General features: G+C 37.5%; 1 protein-coding gene across 1 annotated transcript; it reads right to left on the bottom strand.

Annotated features, from left to right (window-relative positions):
- Positions 1 to 10,216: 10,216 nt before the first annotated feature.
- LOC145007319 (uncharacterized) lies at positions 10,217 to 10,774 on the bottom strand. Its single transcript, XM_078966277.1, has one exon. The coding sequence runs from the start codon at positions 10,772 to 10,774 to the stop codon at positions 10,217 to 10,219; it is 558 nt and encodes a 185-aa protein (XP_078822403.1).
- Positions 10,775 to 10,993: the final 219 nt, after the last annotated feature.

The following is a 10,993-nucleotide window of genomic DNA, read 5'->3' as shown; positions in this document are numbered from 1 at the left end:
TTTGTAGATGAGGGGATGATGGTAAGATTTGGACATGATTTGTAAGGGTTTTCTAGAGGAGGGGTTAAAAGGGTAAATATTAGGACCCATTTTGAAAGAAAATAGAGAAGGGAGGGTAATTGTTGTTAATATGGGATGGAGTTTAGGAGCCGGGTATATAACCAATTGTAACCTGTCATGTCCTTCTAACCCTAACCCTAATGTTGGAAAGTAGCCGTCACCACCCCCTGTGAGTATCTCAACTGCCATGTGTGGGCTTTCCAGTCTCCATCGCCACTTGTTTGCATTTCTCTGACCAGTCACGTCCCCGAGCGACCGCCATTACCATCCGACTCTCTTGGCATCACGGTGGTACTCTATTCAGCTCATTTGTTGCCCCGTTGTCGATGATAGCGAGGGCCTAACGGACGTTCTTCAGGCTGCTGATGTTGCTAATAGTCTCAGCCTTATCCCCGATCATTGGTGCTATGCTCCAATCCATGATTCTGTCGTCGCATCCGTTCTGAGGTTGTTCTTCTTCCGTTCCTTCCTCTGACTGCCTGGTGCTGCCATCCACTGTGACCAAGATGGGTGCAGGACTTGCGACTGGGATTGGATCGTAGGTTTTCTTCTCACGTAGGTTGATGTTTGCTTGATCGGTAACTTAAAAGAGAACACTTCCACGATTATGAGGTGGTGGCTGCCATCGTTAAATTGTCGTTGCTGCCTCTCCATGGTTCTGTCGTTGCCAAAAGCCATCCAGTCGGTGGTTGCGTTACTATTCCGGTCATAGAGGGTGTGTGTGTGTTATTGTTTGATGTAGGATTGGGTTGTGTGGCCAGAAAACGAAGAAGATAATCGCCATGGCCGCCGGCCATGGTGGCTGCCACCATATACCACCACCAGCCACCACAAGGGTGGATATGTGTGTGTTTGATGATTTAGTCTGTGTGTGTTAATGGGTACTTCATTGTAAAAATTGTAACAATGTCAGATTAATGAAAACGAAACTCCTAACCACCATCGTGAGGTGGTGGCTGCCGCCACCAACTGTCGTGTTGGGTGGCGGTGTGCCTTGTTGTGTTTTGACTCGGTTGGGATGCTTGGACAGAATGGGCCTGATGAAACCCTAGTAAGCTCAATGAAACACTAATGCCCTAATGGGCCCAATGAGGCCTAAAGTGACCTAAAAGCCCAACCAATTGACTAATGGGATAGTATTGGGTTGGAAAACCCTAATGGTATACGATCCTAATTTTTGGGATTTATCGAGACCGCACGAGCATTATTTAATAAACTTAAGATATTAATGGATTAAGTCCTTAATGGGTTAAGTAGGAACACTTAACCCTAATCATCACTTCATGTGAAAACCCTAATCTTACTTGAGCCTTGAATTGGGTCTTGGTGATTGGACTATTAATGGGCTTTCCAAGAATAAGTAAATGGACTAAATAATTATATGGGTTTTAGGATAAGGCCCATGTGAGAGCCTTGGGCCCAATTTGGAAAATTGGGCCATAGATGTGCCATAATTGGGCCTTTATGCTTATGTGATATTGGGCCATGGGAATACAAAGAGTTAGACTAGAATAATTGGATGGGCTTTAAAGAAAGACCATGTAGAGGCCTGGGCCCAATTTGGAAATTTGGGCCATATATTGGGCGTTGGCCCATTACTTGACTTTTGGGCCTTAGAGTGAGTTGGAACTTGGGCTTGGAACCCAATTATTAATTGGGTGTTGTTTGATGTTGACAGTTTGAGAATCTGTCAACCTGCAGCTAGAGTTTTATCAGCGGGACATCAGTAGTGTCAGGTGAGTTATCCTCACTATACTCAAGGGTCAAAGGCACAAAGCTTGACCATTTTTTTTGTTATTGGGATTATTAATGTTGTGATATATTAGTTCGGTATCCTGGTAGATAGGATGGTTATATGCGAGTATGATTTGTTAGATCGGTATCCTAGTAGATCGGATGTTGTTATTCTTAGTGACCTATAGTTGGTTTGACTGTCTGCATGCTAGTTGTTATGCCAATTAAGTAGATTTGAGGACTACCTGTAGTATTATGTGATTATCTGTTTGTGCATTAGTTGTGTTATATGTCAACATATTATGTGGGATGGGTTGAGGTGATACTGCCTCGTGCGGTAACCAACAAACCCGGGAGCATTCTAGATATGAGCTGAGGGAGACTCGTACTGTGGGCTCGATGGCAATCCATATGTGAGTTGTGGGCCCGGAAGGCAATCCAGACTCAAACTATGGGCCCATGGGTAATCCAGTCTATAAAGCTCTGGACCCATTACATGATGTTAGTTGTATATGTGTTATGTGAATTGTATCGGTATGTTGGCATTCTAACCCATTGGTTGAGGGCCTAGGATATTCCATCCTGATGGATGATTGGACCCATAGTATGTTGTTTGTTATTGTATGTTTATCGTTGTGTATATGGGAATTTTGGGGTAACTTACTAAGCCTTCAAGCTTACAGTTTTAGTTTATTGTTTCAGGTTCAGCGGATGACCGCGGGAAGGCGAAGGCGTGACCGTACACATCCTCGTGTTTTGGACTTATGGTTTCTGAGACACTCTGATATTAAACTATCTTGAAAACATTTTTGTAATAACTAATGGCTTTTGGATGTTTGAAAAAGTTTTAAATTGGCTTGATTTTTATGGGTGTTACAAAAGTCTCTTCACATGCGAAACCTAAAAGTTTTCCGAAAACCTAGTCTTCATCTCCATAGGTTTCAAAAACAAAAGTTTTTCAAAAACCCTCTTTTTCAAATCATTTGAAACCTTTGGAGAAAACAAAGTCTCACTTCTCTCATAAAACCAATGTTTCCCAATCTGCCAACACATCGAAAGATGTTAAGGGCAAAGGAAAGATAGTTTCGGAGCCTAAATTTTTTTTCAAGAGATCCAAAACTAAGTCAAAGGAAATTGAGAAGAATTATTTCAAGAAAAAATCAAAGATAAACAAAGGAAATTATCTTCAAAAGATAAGATCTCAAAAGATAATAGAATCATTCTTTTTCAAATCACAAAGAAAGATAATACCACTTTGATTAAACAATCTTATTTGGTTGATGTTGCTATTACTTTTCCTGTTTCTGTGAAAGCCTCACGTGGACCCAAACAACTTTGGATTCCTAAATCTCTTCAATTTTTGTAGGTAATACATGACGAGCAGTTTCACTCTGAATGGTACATAGACAGCGGCTGCTCGCGTCACATGATAGGGAGGAAGGAAGAACTGCGAGAATATAGAGCATTGAAGGATGGAGGGAAAGTGAAATATGACAATAATTCACTTGGCAAAATAAAGGTATGTTGCATGATCAGGAATGGGGAATTTTCCATTCGCAAGGCAACATATATAGAAGGCCTGCAATACAACCTAATCACTGTTTCACAGTTGGTTGTAGGTACCGGATTTAAAGTGTCGTTTGATGATGAGGGATCTGAGATCGTTGAATAGGAGACCAAAATTATGCTCCTAAAGTCAAAGTGTAAAGGTGAGATGTATCCACTGAATTTGAATCCCATCAAAGGGAAGCGTGCTATCTGCCTACTTACGAAAGCTTCTTCTGATGATACCTGGTAATGGCACCGAAGGCTCTCGCACCTCAATTTCAAAGAGATCAATAAGATTGTTCTTGGTGATCATGTACGAGGGATTCCACTCTTGAAGTGTCATAAGGAACATCTCTGTGCAGCTTGCAAATTAGGAAAACAGAGCAGTAAGAGTCATCCAACAGTTGTGAACACCAAAGTGATAGACGCACTTGAACTTTTGCATGTAGATCTATGTGGTCCTTCTACAATTGAAAGAATGGGTGGTAACAGATATATACTTGTAATTGTAGATGGATTTTCCAGATTCACTTGGGTGCATTTTCTTAAACAGAAATCAAAAGCAACTCGCAAGCTTAAGGATTTTATAAAGTAGATCGAACTTCACCTGCGAAAGCTGGTTCGTAATGTTCACAGTGACAACGGTTTGAAGTTCAAAAAACAAGATTTTGAAGAATTTCTAACTAAAAAATGAGTAACTCACAACTTTTCGGCTCCTTACACTCCTCAACAAAACGGGGTCGTTGAAAGGCGAAACCGGTCTTTGTGCGAAGCTGCAAGAACCATGCTCTCATTCACAAATCTGCCACTCTACTTCTAGGCGGATGCTATTAGAACAACCTGCTTTACTCAGAACCGATCAATCCTCAATAAGCAATTTTCTATTACTCCCTATGAAATATTGAATAATCGAAAACCTCATGTCAAGTTCCTCCATGTATTTGGTTCTAGGTGTTTCATTTTCAATTCCAAGGAGCTAAGGAACAAATTCGATGTGAAGGATGATGAAGGTATTTTCTTAGGGTATTCTCTGACTTCTAAGGCATATAGGGTTCTCAACGAAAAGTCTAAAAATATAGAAGAAACCTACTATGTCACGTTTGACGACAAGTATTTAAAGAAGTATCAGAAGGACGACAACCAATGAAAGGAGATATTTCCCAAGCCCAGTCCAACAACGATTCCACTCTCTAATATCTATGACGAATTATTGAATCTCTTTGATGAGACAGAGAAGGCTATATCTTTAGAGTCCAAAGCAACAGATAACAAAGAAGACGAGTTAAAGAAAATTATCGATAAAGTTGCGAAGGATCTAGAAAAAGAGCCTCAAACTACGAAAGAGGCAAACGCTGCGAACACATCATTTCAGGGGGGAGGGTTATACTTTAACCTCCATACTAGATACACCTTTTCATGGGGAGCATTCAACTCCTTAGGTGACCCACGAAAGTCCATTCCAGGGAGAGAATTCAATTAACGACAATGAACCACATCCATTGTACTTTTTGAAATATTGGTTTGTATAACAATTACACTCTTTATAATTATGTTAGTCCTGTTTCCTGCTAACTTTGTCATACTCTCTAGTCTTTTTATCGGGGCACCAATTTATTATTATGTTTTCTAAAGGCTTATGATGGATTTTATTGTAGTTGGAGAGGAGATTGCTAAATGAAAAGTAGCAGCACAACAGGAAGCTGCATCAAGTAAACAAGGTTTGTGGTGGTTTTAGTATGGCTAAGAAAGAAGGTTGAGGTTCAAGGTAATGAAGGTGAGTGACGTTTTCATTTAATATTGTTACCATTGTGATCTTCTTGACTTACTGATGGTCTTAAACTTTGACTTCCACTATGGGAAAAGTGTTAGTATGTATGTCGCAGTTATGAGTAAAAAATGTAAGTACATTGATATTATGTGTAAAAGTTAAAGTATATTGCCTATGTTCGTTAAAAGAGATTATTTCTTTCCTATATGAAGTGATGATGTGTAAAAGATAAAGTATGTTGCCTATATTAAATGATGATCTATTTTTATTAAAGGAACTAATGGGGATGGTGTAAATAAATGTGAGTCCATTGGTAATTTTGCGTTTGTACACATTATGGCATGACAATTGGAGATGCCAACTTCTTGTAATGATTTATCAAATTGTTGGTGTAAACATACTTTCTATATGTGAATGTGAATGTATTTGTGAATGTTGTATTTTATTTATTAATTTATGTTGTTTATCATAATAACCTACATGATGTTAATGGATCAATATTGACATATTATTTATTTTAAGCTGTTCCGCAATAGTCATGACAAACAAAAAAAAGTGATTAAATGTCAATAATAGACATAGTTTAATCTATTATGTACCACTAAAAGTCCATAATCGTCATGACAAATGAAAAAATGTGTGACTAAAAGTAGTTTATGGTGACTGTTTAATATATTACATATCACCAAATGTCAACAACAATCGTGACAAACGAAAAAACAAGTGACTAATAGTAGTTTGTAGTCATGGTTTAATATATTAAATGTCACTAAAAGTCAATAATAATCAAGTCCAAAGAAAAAACGTGTGACTAAATGTAGTTTATGTTCATCCTTTAATCTATTATGTGTCACTAAAATTCAACAATAGTCAAGAAAACTGAATAGCTTGTGAGGGAAAGTAGCTTATGGCGACGATTATCAAAAAATGATTGAAAAAACTACAAGAAATTGGTACCCTATGGTGATAGTTTTTACCTATAATAATAGTTTTTATAGGTTATAATCTCCACAATTAAACGTCACCATAACTTACATTTTAATGATACGGCATTTCCTTTCACATTGAATGAAAAAAAATGTCAGAAAATGTAATAGTAACAAGTTTTTTGCGTGGATAAAGACCAATTTTGTACTAATGTAAGTTATGTTTATTTATATGCATCGTTTATGTTCATTTATTTATGTTTTTTAACATCTTAAAAAATATAAATGATCAAACATGAACAACTTAATGTTTTTAAACGAAAAAATATAAATAAGAAACTTCAATCATTTATCCTTCCAATTGTGATTATGGGCCACCGCCATTTCGGATTTTCAATTCGTGGTTACAATTAGAAGATTTTAACGTGTTATTCAAAAGTTCCAGGATTCCTTTAGGGGTTTTGGTACCATCGATAGGATTTTGGCCGCCAAACTCAAACATGTAAAAAATGCCATTTGTGATTGGAGCAGGTTGAAATCTCACCGTGAGCAAGAAAAAACAGGTGGAATCACTAGACCTTATTGAGGAATCTCGTGTACTGTCTGAAGTGGAAAGAAGGGCAAGACAGGAAGATTTACAGAAGATTCTGGAGATTGAGAAATTAATAAAGCTTGATCTTCAGTACAAGGAAAAAATTAAATGGGTGAAAGATGGGGATGAAAACTCCCGATTCTTCCATGGATGTCCAAAGCCCAAAAATCGGAAAAACAAAATCTATGGTTTATCTATTAATGGTGTCTAGAACTCAAACCCCAGGGTTGTGAAAACGGAAATCTTGAACTTCTTTACCGACAAATTCTGCGATAGATGGCCTAATAAACCAAAATCCATCAATAGCAAATTTAAGAAACTTTCTGCAGGTAAGACAAGCTTCTTGTAATCTGAATTCACGATCCATGAGATCAAATCGGCTATTTGGCAATGTGGAAGTGAAAAGGCTCCTGGACCGGATTGGGATACCATTGGTGGTGACATAACAAATTTTGTTAAGCACTTTGAACTCAACGACACTCTTGCACCTGGATGCAATTCTTCAAATATCACACTGATTCCTAAGATACCTGATCCGTTAAATCTTTGTGATTATCAACCCATAAGTCTTATTGGCTGTATGTACAAGGTGATTGCAAAACTTCTCGTTGTTAGATTGAATATGGTAATAGGGGAGGTGGTTTATGAGACTCAGTCGGCATACATTCAAGGCAGGCACATTCTGGATGGTCCTCTAATAATAAACAAAATCATATCTTGGGCAAAACATAAAAACAAAAAAATGTTCTTGTTCAAGATTGATTTTGAAAAGGCCTTTGATTCCATTAATTGGGGTTTTTCAGACTTAGTCATGGAACAAATGAACTTCGGGTGTAAATGCAGGAGATGGATCTCTAGTTGTTTATCTTCAGCAAAAGCCTCAATTCTTGTTAATGGGTCTCCCACAGAAGAATTCTCAATGTCCAAGGGGGGTGAGACAGCGGGATACGTTGTCGCCATTTCTTTTTATATTGGCTATGGAAGGGCTAAATATTGCGATGAAAAGTTCTTACGAAAACCTAATTGTCCGTGGGATTAAACTTCCCGAGGACGGTCCTATAATTTCACATCTATTGTATGTTGATGATGTAATATTTGCGAGTGAATGGGATTTTGAGAACCTTAAAAATCTGTCACGGATTCTGAAGTTCTTTCATATTTCTTTGGGGCTGAAAGTCAACTTTCTTAGGTCATGCTTATTTGGTGTGGGAATTGATAAAGAAAATATGTCCAATACGCTCAAGCACTTGGATGCCGACATGGTGAATTTCCGTTTAATTACTTGGGAGTACCGGTTGGTGCTAACATGGCACTTAAGAAAAACTGGAAGCCGATTCAGAATAAGTTATCTTCCAAGCTCTCTAGTTGGAAAGTCATTTCCCTATATTTTGGGGGCCATCTCACCCTCATTAAGTTTGTTATGGATAGTCTTCCAATGTTCTAAATGTCGTTGTTTAAAGCTCCTTTGGGAATCATCGATCAAACTGAAAAAATAAGGCCCATATTTCTATGGGACAGTAGTGAATTGAAAAGAAAAATTCACTGTGTAGATTGGAGAAAAGTCACTACCCCTAAATCCGATGGTGGTTTAGGTGTGGGATCAATTATTGCACAGAACATTGCATTAGTCTATAAATGGTGGTGGAGACTCATGAATGAAAAGTGTGGTCTATGGAGAAGTGTTATCATAAGCATTCATAACTTAGTCAACAAACCTGCCTCTTATATAGCGAGGAAATCATTAAACGAAGTCTGGTGCAATATTTATAAGGTAGTTAGAGATATTAATTTGCTTCACATAGATTGGACTGATATTTTCATCGTCATCCCAGGGTTTAATGTAAGAATAATGTTCTGGAAAGATCCTTGGTAGTAAAACTCCTTTCTACACCAAATTCCCTAACTTATGTGCGCTGAAAACCGCCAAATGTTGCTCAGTGAGCCATAGATTATCCACGAATGGTTTCTCGTGGATGTGGAGATTTGAACCGTAAGGGCCGGTTGAATTAATCGAATTGTTGCACTTACACACGGATATTGGAAACTTAAATGTTGTGGAAAAATTTAACTTTGGATTCAGCTTCCTCCTCAGTAGGGAATTCACTGTAAATAGAATGAGAAAGTTCCTGGAGTCAAAACTAATTGAATACAAGGGAAAGACAATTAGGTGGACAAAAATAGTCCCTTTGAAGGTGCGTTGTTTCGTTTGGCGTACAGCATTAAACGGGATTCTGGTGGCGGAAAACTTAGCTTCGAGGGGTATACCTACTGTTAACTCGAGATGCCCAATGTGTAACTCGGAATCTGAATCGGTTGATCACTTATTAGTTAACTATGACTATGCTAGGGAGGTACAATAGTGTATATTTAAATGGTGTGGAATTGGTGACAACGTTTTCATCGATATGGGTGATTTCATTGATTTTGCTGCTATTTGGGGGAATTGGCCAAAGAAAAAGGATATTCTAATCTCTACTTCTACTATATGATTTGGAATATTTGGATATCAATGAATGATAAGGTCTTTAAGGGTATCGCAGTGGATCTCACTAAACTGGCGGGCAATATAATCTCACCCGTCTATAATTGGTGCAGACACACGGGAATGTTTCATGTGGGAGCTGGGCGGAATGGTGTATTTCACCTTTTTCTTTTCTTGTTTCTTAATTTTCTTTGTTCTCTTATTGTTTATTTTACTTATTGCCTTTGTAGCTCCTTGCTATTGGGTATTGCCTTCTATTAATTAATTTTTGCCGTTTCTAAAAAAAATTTACGGCCTTAATTTCAAACCCCATTTTCATTTTCAATTCTAGCCCAGCGGTACTCGGTGTTGTTCTCCCTCTTTGAGGTTGAGGGTTCAAGTCCAGTCGTAAACATATGTGGATTTAAGATGTAATTTAGGAGTAGGTTATATTTACCGTTTAAAAAAAAAAAAAAAAAGTTTAACTCGGAGTAAACGAAATTCAACCCCATTTTGATTTCCAAGTCTATTTAATTTGAGTAAACGAAATTCAACCCCATTTTGATTTCCAAGTCTATTTAATTTGAGTAAACGAAATTCAACCCCATTTTCATTTCCAAGTCGATAGATCAAGAAACTTTTTAATTACTACGTTAAACTTCCACTTCAATTTTAGTAGTCCCTTAGTCCGTTGCATTTTAGATTTATTATTTTAGATTTTATTTTAATTAATTACCTGTCATTTTGCTGATTTTAATTAATAAAAAATATAAAATATAATATTTGAATTTATACAAAAATTATGAAAACTTTTTAAATTCTAATAAACTGAAAGATGTTTCTGATAATTTTTATAAGTTTTAAAAAAAGTATTAGGAAATATACTTTTTTGGTATACCAAATGAAATATATTTGAAAATAAAATACTATTTATTTTATTTTTTATTCTATTTTAAAATTAAAATATAAAGGTGGGTTGATCGAAGATGATATTTACCATCACCTCCATTTTTTAATTACGAAATATAGAGAAATTAATCCAATTCTCTTATTCAAAACGGAATAAAGAAATAAATATAAATCCATACCACTTATTCTAGCCTAGTAAATTGCCCTCAAAGCATCAGTCACTCCTCTACTATCTTCTCAAGCCTCGTAGACATCCGCCCCTTACCACCACCCCCACGGCGGTCTCCGATTCTACCGCTTACATACCTGTGGTTTCCTTCATAATCATCACCACCATCTTCAACCCTACTCAAGGAAGATGTTATCATCTCGTCCCCATCTGAGAAAACTAACGGGTCAACCCTTTTCACACAACACCAACATCTCACCTTGCCACCACTAATCATAAGTGCCTTACCGGCTTTAACCGCCATAGAAGCCATGTCCTCCGCCGTTAACCGCCTTTTTAACCAGCTGGACGGCAGTTGAAAGTAGAGCTGACTGGGACGAAGCTCCTCCTCTCCAGCCATGGCGGTTACATACCCATCAAAGTTCATCTCATCGGCGTTGCAAATGAACGACCCCTGATCATACCCTAAATTTTCTAACGGTGGTGTTAACAAGAACACCTTCATCGGCGACGAAAACTCTTCAAGTTGGCCGTCTAAAAGGATAAGTTTCGCGGTAGTGGCGTTGCTTGCAGTGGAGGGAGAGTAGCATGAGGCACAATTACCCATTTTAATTTCATTGGAGTCGAGAGTGAATCAAAATGGGCTTTTATTTATATTTGAAGTTTTGAAGTTTTGTAATCTTTAATGCTTGACGTCGTTATCGACGTTTTGGTCTCCATTTTTATGTTTTCTTGTAACTAGGCTGTCTTATATCCTATCTTCATCAACTTTGATTTATATATATGACACATAATGTACTTATTTAACTAATAATTGAATCCCATA

Source organism: Lactuca saligna, chromosome 7 (assembly GCF_052625555.1).
Source record: "Lactuca saligna cultivar CGN05327 chromosome 7, ASM5262555v1, whole genome shotgun sequence".
NCBI classification, from domain to species: Eukaryota; Viridiplantae; Streptophyta; class Magnoliopsida; order Asterales; family Asteraceae; genus Lactuca; species Lactuca saligna.
The sequence above is the reverse complement of the archived record's forward strand: the minus strand, read 5'-3'. Positions and strand labels throughout refer to the sequence as shown.